Source organism: Heterodontus francisci, chromosome 8 (genome assembly GCF_036365525.1).
Source record: "Heterodontus francisci isolate sHetFra1 chromosome 8, sHetFra1.hap1, whole genome shotgun sequence".
In the NCBI taxonomy this organism is placed as follows: domain Eukaryota; kingdom Metazoa; phylum Chordata; class Chondrichthyes; order Heterodontiformes; family Heterodontidae; genus Heterodontus; species Heterodontus francisci.
The window spans coordinates 113,877,719-113,891,001 of NC_090378.1; the positions used below are offsets into that span (position 1 = coordinate 113,877,719).

General features: G+C 50.3%; 1 protein-coding gene across 4 annotated transcripts in view; it reads right to left on the reverse strand.

Moving 5' to 3' along the window:
* Window positions 1-13,283, reverse strand: part of LOC137373083 (nucleus accumbens-associated protein 1-like) — a 76,173-nt gene that overhangs the window by 28,037 nt on the left and 34,853 nt on the right. For all 4 annotated transcript variants that reach the window (XM_068037940.1, XM_068037944.1, XM_068037942.1 and 1 more), the window contains exon 2: window positions 1,799-2,590. In XM_068037940.1, coding sequence (XP_067894041.1) covers window positions 1,799-2,567 — 769 coding nt within the window. In that variant the 5' untranslated portion in view covers window positions 2,568-2,590. The remainder of the gene's footprint in view (window positions 1-1,798; window positions 2,591-13,283) is intronic.

Genomic DNA, 13,283 nt, shown 5'->3' on the forward strand with positions numbered 1-13,283 from the left:
GTAACCTCATGGCCCAGAATATCCCCCATTCTACCATTACCATCAAGCAGGGAGATCAACCCCGGTTCAATGAAGAGTGTAGATCATCATGCCAGGAACAGATTCAAAATGAGGTGTCAACCTGGTGAAGCTACAACACAGGACTACATGCATGCCAAACAGCTTAAGCAGCATGCGACAGAGCTAAGTGATCCCACAACCAATGGATCAGATCTGCAGTCCTGTCACATCCAGTCATGACTGGTGGTGGACAATTAAACAACTAACAGGGGGAGGCTCCACAAACATCCCCATCTTCAATGATGGGGGAGCCCAGCACATCAGTGCAAAAAAATAAGGCTGAAGCATTTGCTGCAATCTTCAGTCAGAAGTGCCGAGTTGATGATCCATCTCGGCCTCCTCCTGAGGTCCCCAGCATCAGAGATGCCAGTCTTCAGCCAATTCGATTCACTCCATATAAAACTAATAAACAGCTGAAGACACTGGATACTGTAAAGGTTATAGGCCGGGACAAAATTCCAGCAACAGTACTGAAGACCTGTGCTCCAGAACTTGCTGTGTCCCAAGCCAAGCTGTTCCAGAACAGTTAAAACACTGGCATCTATCCGACAATGTGGAAAATTGCCCAAGTATGTCCTGTACACAAAAAGCAGGACAAATCCAACTCAGCCAATTACCGCCCCATCAGACTACTCTCAATTATCAGCAAACTGATGGAAGGTGTCATCGACAGTGCTATCAAGCGACACTTATTCAGCAATAACCTGCTCACTGACTCTCAGTTTGGGTTCTGCCAGGGCCTCTCAGCTCCTGACCTCATTGCAGCCTTGGTCCAAACATGGACAAAAGAGATGAACTCAAGACGTGAGGTGAGAGTGACTGCCCTTGATATAACGGAAGTACTTGACCGAGTATGGCATCAAGGAGCCCTAACGAAATTGGAGTCAACGGGAATCAGGGGGAAAACTCTCTACTGGTTGGAGTCATACCCAGCGCAAAAGGAAGATGGTTGTGGTTGTTGGGGGTCAATCATTTCAGCTCCAGGACATCACTGCAGGAGTTCCTCAGGGTAGTGTCCTAGGCCCAACCATCTTCAGCTGCTTCATCAATGACCTTCCAACCATCATAAGGTCAGAAGTGGGGATGTTCGCTGATGATTGCACAATGTTCAGCACCATTCGTGACTCCTCAGATACTGAAGCAGTCTGTGCCCATATGCAATAAGACCTGGACAATGTTCAAGCTTAGGCTGATAAGTGACAAATAACATTCATGCCACACAAGTGCCAGGCAATGACTCTCCAGCAACAGATAATCTAATCATCTCCCCTTGACATTCAATGGCATTACCATCACTGAATCCCCCACTATCAACATCCTGGGGGTTACCATTGACCAGAAACTGAACTGGACCAGTCATATAACCTCGCAAACCGAGGTTTGCGATTCCTCTTCTCCCTTTCAAACAGAATATCAAATTCTCTCATACTATAGTCACTGTTAGCTCAGTGTCACCTTATTGTTTAGAGGGATAAATGTTGGCCAGGACACTGGGGAAATTCTCCTGATCTTAGTTGAAATAATGCCATGTGATTCTTGACATCTATGGCAGATGGAACTAATGGCTCATCTGAAAGATGGCACCTCCAAGCAGCACTCCCTCACTACTGACCCTCTGACAGCGCTGTGCTCCCTCAGTACTGACCCACCGATAGTGCAGTGCTCCCTCAGAAAGACACTAGGCGTACAGAGTCACTGCATCCCGTTGCCCCAAGGGAACTTTGTACCCACTGCTTACCGACATGTGGGACGCTCATGATGTTGTACATGCTGCACATCTGGACGTACTGCTCCTCTGTCATGTCCTCCAGTCCTTCCTCTTCCCCCTCCTCCTCATCCTCCTCATTCTGGCAGGAGAAGGGGCTGTCGCTGGGGTGAACGCTATTGGCTCCTGGACTGGCGATATCGCGGGGCACATTGTTGAGGCAGCCCTGCCCACTCACTCCCTCATGCGCCAGGCGGGCTGACTTGGCGCTGCCAGCAGCGAGACCCTCAGCCGCCCGTCTGCCGCGGCCAAGACCCGCCTCGCTCTGCTCCACTTTGACGCGGGATGCAAGGGGGAGGGGTGCAGCTGGGCTCTGAGGCTCCCAGCTGGGGTCTTCGGCACTCAGTCCTTGCGAGTCGCACCTCGGTGAGCTGACCTTGGACAGCAGCTCGGTGCCCCTCTCCACAATACGTTGTATCTGCAGGAAACCTGCCGTGTACATCAGCATGAACTGCTCGCCTGCCTTCATGCACAGCCTCCCTGTGTAGCAGAAGTTGAGAATGTTCTGGAAGCTCTGCGGCTGCACTGCTGCTGGCAACTCGAAGGCTGCCCGTGCGGTCCCAGCGAAGAGGTCTCGGAAGTAGGAGCTGTTGGCGGCCAGCACTGCCCGATGGGCCTTGAACGTCTGCCCTTTGACCACAATCGAGGTGTCGCAGTACAGGCCCTGCAGCCGCTGCTCATTCAGGCACTCCAGCACCGTGTTCCCGAAGTTGGGAATTTCCAGCTGCAGTGTTTGAGCCATTGTCAGGGGTACGACTCCACAGCCTTCAAAACAAAGCAGAAAGCAAATACACATTAGTCTTCACAACAGTCTAAACAAGCTGCACACCCACAACAGGCCCACAGCGATGAGGAGCATTGGGACATAGTCCCAACCAGCTCACCCCATCGTTTGGCTCTGTTATTCTATCTATGAACCACCTGATCCCCTCGATTAGATTCCAGTCTGTAACTCACTCCCGGGTATCAGTAATTCTGTATATAAACCACCTGATCCCCTCGATTAGATTCCAACCTGTATCTCAGTCCCAGGTATCAGTAATTCTGTATATAAACCACCCGATCCCCTCGATTAGATTCCAACCTGTATCTCAGTCCCAGGTATCAGTAATTCTGTATATAAACCACCCGATCCCCTCGATTAGATTCCAACCTGTATCTCAGTCCCAGGTATCAGTAATTCTGTATATAAACCACCCGATCCCCTCGATTAGATTCCAGTCTGTAACTCACTCCCGAGTATCTGTTATTCTATACATAAACCACCCGAACCCCTCTATTAGATTCCAGTCTGTAACTCACACCCGAATATCTGTTATTCTATATATAAACCACCCGATCCCCGCGATTAGATTCCAGTCTGTAACTCACTCCCGAGTATCTGTTATTCTATATATAAGCCACTCGATCCCCTCGATTAGATTCCAGTCTGTAACTCACTCCCGGGTATCTGTTATTCTATATATAAACCCCCTGATCCCCTCGATTAGATTCCAGTCTGTAACTCACTCCCGGGTATCTGTTATTCTATATATAAACCACTCGATCCCCTCGATTAGATTCCAGTCTGTAACTCACTCCCGGGTATCTGTTTTTCTATATATAAACCACCCGATCCTCTTGATTAGATTCCAGTCCGTAACTCACTCCCGGGTATCTGTTTTTCTATATATAAACCACTCGATCCCCTCGATTAGATTCCAGTCTGTAACTCACTCCCGGGTATCTGTTTTTCTATATATAAACCACCCGATCCTCTTGATTAGATTCCAGTCCGTAACTCACTCCCGGGTATCTGTTATTCTATATATAAACCACTCGATCCCCTCGATTAGATTCCAGTCTGTAACTCACTCCCGGGTATCTGTTTTTCTATATATAAACCACTCGATCCCCTCGATTAGATTCCAGTCTGTATCTCACTCCCGGGTATCTGTTATTCTATATATAAACCCCCCGATCCCCTCGATTAGATTCCAGTCTGTAACTCACTCCCGGGTATCTGTTATTCTATATATAAACCACCCGAACCCCTCGATTAGATTCCAGTCTGTATCTCACTCCCGGGTATCTGTTATTCTATCTATAAACCACCCAATCCCCTCGATTAGATTCCAGTCTGTATCTCACTCCCAGGTATCTGTTTTTCTATATATAAACCCCCCGATCCCCTCGATTAGATTCCAGTCTGTAACTCACTCCCGGGTATCTGTTATTCTATATATAAACCACCCGAACCCCTCGATTAGATTCCAGTCTGTATCTCACTCCCGGGTATCTGTTATTCTATCTATAAACCACCCAATCCCCTCGATTAGATTCCAGTCTGCAACTCACTCCCGGGTATCTGTTATTCTATATATAAACCACCCGATCCCCTCGATTAGATTCCAGTCTGTAACTCACTCCCGGGTATCTGTTATTCTTACTATAAACCACCCGATCCCCTCGATTAGATTCCAGTCTGTAACTCACTCCCGAGTTTCTATTATTCTATATATAAACCACCCAATCCCCTCTATTAGATTCCAGTCTGTAACTCACTCCCGGGTATCTGTTATTCTATATATAAACCACCCGATCCCCTCGATTAGATTCCAGTCTGTAACTCACTCCCGGGTATCTGTTATTCTTACTATAAACCACCCGATCCCCTCGATTAGATTCCAGTCTGTAACTCACTCCCGAGTTTCTATTATTCTATATATAAACCACCCAATCCCCTCTATTAGATTCCAGTCTGTAACTCACTCCCGGGTATCTGTTATTCTATATATAAACCACCCGATCCCCTCGATTAGATTCCAGTCTGCAACTCACTCCCGGGTATCTGTTATTCTATATATAAACCACCCGATCCCCTCGATTAGATTCCAGTCTGTAACTCACTCCCGGGTATCTGTTATTCTATATATAAACCACCCGATCCCCTCGATTAGATTCCAGTCTGTAACTCACTCCCGGGTATCTGTTATTCTATATATAAACCACCCGAACCCCTCGATTAGATTCCAGTCTGTAACTCACTCCCGGGTATCTGTTATTCTATATATAAACCACCAGTTCCCCTCGATTAGATTCCAGCTTGTAACTCACTCCTGGGTTTATCAGGGAATACAAGTATCCGTGTCACAGAAACCAGCAGCACAAGTAGGGGATGGAGGTGTGTGGAGTGGTGTTTCAGTACACAACACAAGAATTGTTGTGGGATGGAGATCTCCTAGCTAAGTAGGGTCTGTACTGTCAGTACACAGAGAAAGCAGATTTGGTAATTTCTGGCAGAAGCTAGTGTCAGTATTTCTGCTGACACGAGGATCTATTGATTGAAAATGCCCATTGGCAATGCAGCTGCAAGACCTGCATCCTGCCACTGGAGGGGGAGAGCGAGCATAATCCCCATTGCAGCAAACTGGAGAAATGAAAATTGCCTCAGTTTAGCCAATGACTATCGGGGAGGGACTAAGGAGTGGGACTAATTCAATTGTTCTTTCAAAGTGCCAGCACAGGCATGATGGGCCAAATAGCCTCCCTCTGTGCTGTGTGCTTCTTTGACTCATTAGTGAACTTGGCTGAAGTTCTGCAGCAGTTTTAACTTGTACCTATTCAGCACCTTTAATGTAGAGAAACTTCACAAGGTGTTTCACTTAGGGCAAAAAACAGATTCTAAGTGTCAGGCCAACAGATTAGGAGGGGTGATCAAAAGGTTAGACAAAGAGGTGGGTTTTAAGGAGGGACTTAGATGATACCACTGTAAATACATTATGTTGAGTATTTCCCTGTATCACTACAGATCTCTGATTATCCCCATGTGCCACATCAGTCAGGAGGGTAAGGAGTCGTGCAATATTAATTCTGCCTTTACAGTACAGAGTCTCACAGGATTGCACTGACAGAGTGGATGTCCTGGAGCACCTACACCAACCAATGCAGCATATATTTCATATTGTTATGAAAATGCCTCTGTTTTGTTAAATATATTTTTTGAGGATTCATCTTTGAAAGATTGAAATGTTAAACCTTGGGGTGTTTAAACCGGGGTCATGTAAAGGCCACTTGACTTTGAAAAACAGTCCCTGGAAACCTTTTTTAAAAGGGGCAATGAGAAGTCCTGTGAGGAAAGCAAGCCTTTCCAGGAAACCACCTGACTTCCAGCAACAGCAACAAGCCTTTCTGGGAAACCACCTGACTTCCAGCTCAATAAACAACAGAGAACTTTGAACACCTGGAGAAGTTGTTTACAAAGAAGTGACAGGTCAAGATTGATGGAGGTCAAAAAGTTGACCTCCTGTTGTTGGTTTTGCTTTCGAATTGTTTTGAATTGGGATTGAACTGTATAAAAAGGAAGAGAACTTCCAAGGAAGGAGAGAAGACCACACCCAGCTCAGCTTTCCAGCACCTCTCTAAAAGAGCCTGAGAAGTCCACTGTGTCAACTCATCTCGTCTCCTGTCTTTGAAAAAAAGCCTGCTAAATTAACTCTCAACGCCGCCTGAAAAGAACTGTTCAAAAAGATCCCAGTGACCGTCTACAGTGTTCTCGGAGGCCAGACTGTATGCCAATTTTGGAACACAACATATCCCAACTGCTGTTTCTTCAAGCATCAGCAAGTATATGTGTTTTTTGTCTGTAAAAGAGCTCTAAAAACAAAAATCCCTCTATTACCAGTGTAAGTGTATGTGTCAGTGTGAGGGGCTAAGGTAAAAAGGGAACTTTAATATTTCAATCTGTGTATTGATGCTTTGCTTCAATACTGGTTAAGACTTGTTTTATAATAAACTGATAATTTTGTTGTTTATTAAAGAAACCTGGTTGGTGTGTTTTATTCTGGGATAAAAACAGAGTCTATGATTGACAGTATCAGAAAGTGGGAAAAATGTTAATACATGTTGTGACCTGTGGAGAAGTGGAACTAGAATAAACAGTGCACTCCTCCTGCTTCAGTCATAACAATATCTCTACTGAGAAAACATCAGAGAGAGATCTCGGTTCCGAAGAAGGGTCACTGGCCCGAAACGTTAACTCTGCTTCTCTTTCCACAGATGCTGCCAGACCTGCTGAGTGAATCCAGCATTTCTTGTTTTTGTTTCAGATTTCCAGCATCCGCAGTATTTTGCTTTTATTATATGAGAGAGAGATCTCAAGTGGCTTGACAGACACTGAGCTCATCGCCTGTGCTGGCTCTCTGACAGACCATACCACTTGATCCCATTTGCCTCCCCTTTCCCCATAACCTTTTAAATGTGCCCTTTTTCAAATGCTGAGCATTTGAAAAGCTACTGTGGATTCAGCTCCTGCCAGTGTTTCTGGCCAAGCATCTCTTGACCTAACAACCCTCTGTGTAAACATTTTTCCCAAACCTATCCCAATATTTATCACTTTTCAGAATTCCCACAATACTTCACGTCCAAATGAATTGTTTGAAAGTGCACCATTATGTTGGCAAGCGTGGCAGCCATTTTGTACACAATAGGATGTCAGCAAGAGCAGTTAAATGAATGGCCAATTTACTTGATGGTGTTTTTTGAGGGGGGAATGGGGATCAGGATACTGGGGGAATTCCCTCCTCTTCCTCAAACAGTACTCTTGATTTGTTACATCCACCAAGGCATACTTGGCCTCGCCAGAGCATCTTACACACTCACGGGCACTGCCCCTTCCCAGGATACAGTTCCACAAGCACTGCTCAGAACTTGCTGCTTTATACCCAGGCCTCTTTTATTTTGCTTGAGGGGGCCTTTATTCCCCATGCCCCCTTTTCATACATTTTAAATAACTAACCTTATTAAAAACAAACTCAAAGTAACATGCCATTCTTGGCATCGATGATGCACTCCAGCCCCTGTGGTGCCCACCAGTCACAGAGGCCTCAAGCGAGAGTGTGCAGGAGCAGCCCGTACAGGAAACCCCTCTGCGCCGTGTGGAACGGCACGGAGGGTATTTCCAAGAGGCAGCTCGGGTAGTGTGGAACTGGCTCCCGAGGAGGGCTTCGGGGCCTGGGTCCGATGAGCAGTTCTGGCTGAGTGAGGGTCAGCTCGGCCGGGAACACTCCACATTCCCAAGCCCCCTCGTCACGCGCAGTGAGAGGCATTTCGGGGGCTTTGGCTACTCTTCCACCTGTTGATCTGTCCCCAGAGCCAACTGCCCGGACAGCCGAGGTGCTCTCCTCCGCCAGCAGGGGAGCACCCTGACTGGAGGTGACCGTGTTCCAGACTCGGAACAGATCCCGGTAAAAGGCAGACAATTCCCTCAGAGAGGTGCGGCTAACGCTCTCCGCTGGGAGCTGCCTGTCATCTGAAAGGCAGTGCCCCAGCGGAAAAAATATGTCGCCAGCGCACACCATCTGGGAGGACACTCGACATACAGATATCTCTGCAGGGTCTGAAGGCGGAGAGTTGCTGGCTGGGTGCAAACGTACAGCAGCGACTGGCTGCACTCCTCCATCGGGAGACTTAGGACCGCGGCAGAGATTCCAGTGTTTCCTCTTACCCCAGAAGAAATCGACGAGCTTCTTCTAGACCTTGGTGGCAAATGCAAGGGGCGGAGCCAATGTGACCAACCGGTACCACAGCATCGAGGCTATCAGTTGGTTTATGACCAGCGCTCGGCCCCTGTAGGAAAGCACTCTGAGTAGTCCTGTCCAGCGCCCCAGCCGAGTGGTGACTATCACCTCCAACTCCTGCCAGTTTGCCGGCCACGCTTCCTCAGCGAGTCTAAGGTCAACTCTCAGATAGAGGAGATGCATGGTCCCCCACGCAAAATCTGTTAACTCCTCCGGCAGGGAGTCCATCGACCACTGACCCACCAAGAGTCTGGAATATTTCTCCCAATTGACCCTCGCAGAGGACACAGCAGAAAAGGTCTGCTGGCACTCGTGTATCCTCCGCAAGTCAATGGGATCTGTGACCGTGACGAGCACGTCATCGGCGTAAGCTGAGAGGACAACCCGCATGCCCGGCCCACGCAGAGCCAAACCTCTCAACCGCTTGCAAAGCAAGCACAGGAATGGCTCTGCGCAGATGGTACACAATTGGCCGGACATGGGGCATCCCTGACTAACTCCTCTCCCAAAGCAAAGGTGCGCCATCAAGGACCCGTTAACTTTAACTGGACTCTCTGTGGCGGCGTATAAAAGTCGGACACGGGCCACGAAATACGGCCCAAGTCTGAACGCGCGCAGAGTCCCAAAAAGATATTTGTGACCCACCCTGTCGAACACCTTCTGATCGAGGGAGAGAAAGGTGACTGACACACCAGCCCTCTGGCAAAGATGGATCAGGTCCCGGACCAGGTGGATGTTGTCCTGGATGGACTGGTCGGGGTGGATCATGTGGGCCAGCACCGAGCCCAGGCAGGTAGACATAGCCCGGCCAAAGATCAGATAATCCGTGCTGAGGGGGGAGACCGGTTGCCAGTTCTTAAGCAGGCAGAGATCACCCCTCTTCGGCAGCAGGACGGTGACTGCCCTGCACCAGGAAAGGGGCATCTCCCCGGTCGCCAGGCTTTCCCCCAGGACTTGCACGTAATCGCCCCCAGGACGTCCCAGAACGCCCTGAGGAACTCCATGGTTAGCCTGTTCAGCCCCGGGATTTGCCCCTCGGAGCGCGCCAGTCAGCTCCACCAAAGTGAGTGAAGCCTCCAATCCTTCGGCGCCCTATAGGCTGACCTTCGACAGGTCCTCCCACAAAACTCTGCGTGCTTCCTCACTGGGCCAATCTGGAGGGAACAACGTGTCGTAGTAGGTACAGAACAAAAGGCCCATTCCCTCTGGATCCGTGATGGAGGATCTGTCATTGGCCAGCAGCTCAATGAGCTGCTCGCGGATCCCCCCCGCTATTTTTCCAGCGAGCAGAAGGGTGAGGCGCGGCCCAAATCTTCCAGGATCTGGATCCGCGACCTCACCTAGGCGCCTCGGGACCCTGCGAGCTGCAGGTCCCTCAGCATGCCCTTCTTCTCTTTGTACGCCTGCCATAGGGCCGGGTCTGCAACGGCATTGCCGAGGCAGGACTCCAAGCCGAGCACCTCCCTCTCTCCTAGCTTCCCGCCTCTCGGTCGACCCCTTCGCATACTACTGACAGAAGGCACAGATGTTAGTCTTGCCCACATTTCACCATAGCCTCAAGGAGGGGAAGCCCCCCTGCTTCCTTCTCCAGTCGGCCCAGAATTGACGGAACGAGTCCCAGGATCGCTCATCCTCTAGCTGGTTGTTAAACTCCGCCCACACCAGGTGGTGGTCCGAGCATGGCACCAGCCGCATGGAGGCCGCTGAGACACGGGAGACGTACGCCTGCGAAAAGGAGAGCTGGTAGATTCGGGACCCTCTTCCTCCAGACCTCCACGTGAAGGCGCTGGTGTCGGGATGGAGATTCCGCCAGACCTCCACCAAGCTGAGGGAGCTGATCACTTCCCTCAACTTCTCCACCGACGCTTGGCCACGCTGGAGACCGGAGCAATTCCCCACCTCGAGGGTACAGTTATAATCCACCCCACGCCCCGCGAGGATGATGCACTCGCCGCAATCGATAGAACTCAAGCACGCTTATAACACGCTGGGCCTGGGTGCATACACGTTCACAAAGTGGAGCGGCACGCTACCCAGGCGAACGGAGAGGTGGAGCAAGCGGCCCGGCACAAGCTCCTTGACCCCCAAGATCTCCGGCTGAAAAGTCGGGGCCAACAAGATAGCCAGCCACCCCACTAGAAATTGAGGTGAGGTGACTCATTTAGACCCCACCCTGCCACTCCAGGAGCCAGGTGGCATTGCTTTCCGGAACGGTGTGGGTTTCCTGCAGAAAGCTCACCGCATATCTCCCTTCCCTGAGGACTGAGAGATTGTGAAATCTGTGGTGAGACCCCCTGCTGCCATTGATTTGGGGCTGGCTATGTTTATCTTCATGTCAAAAGTACTTAGAAACCCGTCACCAACACCGTGAGGAGGGAGCGGAAGTGCACATGGCCTTCCACTCCCCTAGCAACCCTTTGAGGAACACTTGAAATCAGCGCCTCGCAACCAGTTTCATGCCCGCGCCCTTCCCTGCTTTCTTGAGGGCAGCATGGACGGACTGGATGATCAGCCACAAACGCGACCAGCAGCCGAGGGCCAGCTGAGCTTTATTGCGGAAATCCCTGCATGCCGCAAGGAAGTCCCGGAGTTCCTCCTTGGGGATGACAGGAGACTCGGTGGGAGGTACGAGCGAGTCCACCGCCTCACTGGTGATGGATTCAAGATCATCCTCCATGTCCCACAATGAGTCCCCATCCTCCTCCGGGTCGTCACCGCCAGCAGCCGCCACACACTGTGGGGCGGGCGTCCCAGCTGGTTCTGCCTCCGTCACGATCCCACCCCCAGGATCGATGGCGGAGTCCTCCTCTCTGGGTTCTAGAATGGAACTGGAGCCCATGGGCACCAGAGGTTAAGGACCCCTAATCCGCTCCGTCCCCAGACCAGTGAGCGGCCAAGGGAAGATGATTTGGAAATCCAGCCGGAGCTGAGACCAGAGGAGGAGAGAGGAGGCCATCTCCCATCCTGCCAGTGCCCACAGGCCCAACAGACAGGGAATTACACAAATTGGGTCAGGTACATCCTGGGTGGCAGCATCAGTGATGGGGGAGCCCAGCACATCAGTGCGAAAGATAAGGCTGAAGCATTTCAGAGGTGCCGAGGTGATGATCCATCTCGGCCTCCTCCTAAAGTCCCCAGCATCACAGATGCCAGACTTCAGCCAATTCGATTCACCCCACCTCATATAAAGAAACAACTGAAGGCACTGGATACTGCAAAGGCCAAGGGCCCTGACAATATTCCGGCAATAGTACTGAAGACCTGTGCTCCAGAACTTGCCACGCCCCTAGCCAAGCTGTTCCAGTACAGCTACAACACTGGCATCTACCCAGCAATGTGGAAAATTGCCCAGGTATGTCCTGAACACAAAAAGCAGGACAAGTTCAATCTGGCCAATTACCGCCCCATCAGTCTGCTCTCAATCATCAGTAAAGTGATGGAAGGCGTCATCAACAGTGCCATCAAGCGGCACTTGCTTAGCAATAACCTGCTCAGTGACGCTCAGTTTGTGTTCCGTCAGGGCCACTCAGCTCCTGACCTCATCACAGCCTTGGATCAAACCTGGACAGAACAGCTGAACTCAAGAGGGGAGGTGAGAGTGACTGACCTTGACATCAAGGCAGTATTTGACCGAGTATGGCATCAAGGAGTCCGAGCAAAAGTGGAGTCAACGGGAATCAGGCGAAAACTCTCCGCTGGTTGGAGTCTTACCTAACGCAAAGGAAGATGGTTGTGGTTGTTGGAGGTCAATCATCTCAGCTCCAGGACATCACTGCAGGAGTTCCTCAGGGTAGTGTCCTGGGCCCAACCATCTTCAGCTACTTCATCAATGACCTTCCTTCAATCATAAGGTCAGAGTTGGGATGTTTGCTGATGATTGCACAATGTTCAGCACCATGCGCGACCCCTCAGATACTGAAGCAGTCCGTGTAGAAACGCAGCAAGACCTGGACAATATCCAGGCTTGGGCTGATAAGTGGCAAGTAACATTCGTGCCACACAAGTGCCAGGAAATGACCATCTCCAACAAGAGAGAATCTAACCATCTCCCCTTGGCATTCAATGGCATTACGATCGCTGAATCCCCCACTATTAACATCCTAGGGGCTACTATTGACCAGAAACTGAACTGGAATAGCCATATAAGTACCATGGCTACAAGAGCAGGTCAGAGGCTAGGAATCCTGCGGTGAGCAACTCATCGCCTGACTCCCCAAAGTCTATCCGCCATCTACAAGTCAGGAGTTTGATGGAATACTCTCCACTTGCCTGGATGGGTGCAGCTCCAACAACACTCAAGAAGCTCGACACCATCCAGGACAAAGCAGCCCGCTTGATTGGCACCCCATCCACAAACATTCACTCCCTCCACAACCGACGCACAGTGACAGCAGTGTGAACCATCTACAAGATTCACTACAGCAATGCACCAAGGCTCCTTAGACAGCACCTTCCAAACCCGCATCACTACCAACTAGAAGGACAAGGGCAGCAAATCCATGGGAACACCACCATCTGCAAGTTCCCCTCCAAGTCACACACCATCCTGACTTGGAACTATTTCGCCGTTCCTTCACTGGCGCTGGGTCAAAGTCCTGGAACTCCCTTCCTAACAGCACTGTGGGTATACCTACCCCAAATGGACTACAATGGTTCAAGAAGGTAGTTCACCATCACCTTCTCAAGGGCAATGAGGGATGGGCAATAATGAATGAATAAAAAAAAGGCTGTTGGGAGGGTGGACCTGCACAGGTCTTGCCCCCACCCAGGACACCCAACCCATCGGCCAAAGGATGGATTTCTCCCGTGGAGTCCACAGGCTCCCCCACCACGGGTGGGCCCCCCACCTCAGGAGTGGACAAGATTACAGGGGCATCTCCCTGCCCCTCTCCGTTCCGAGG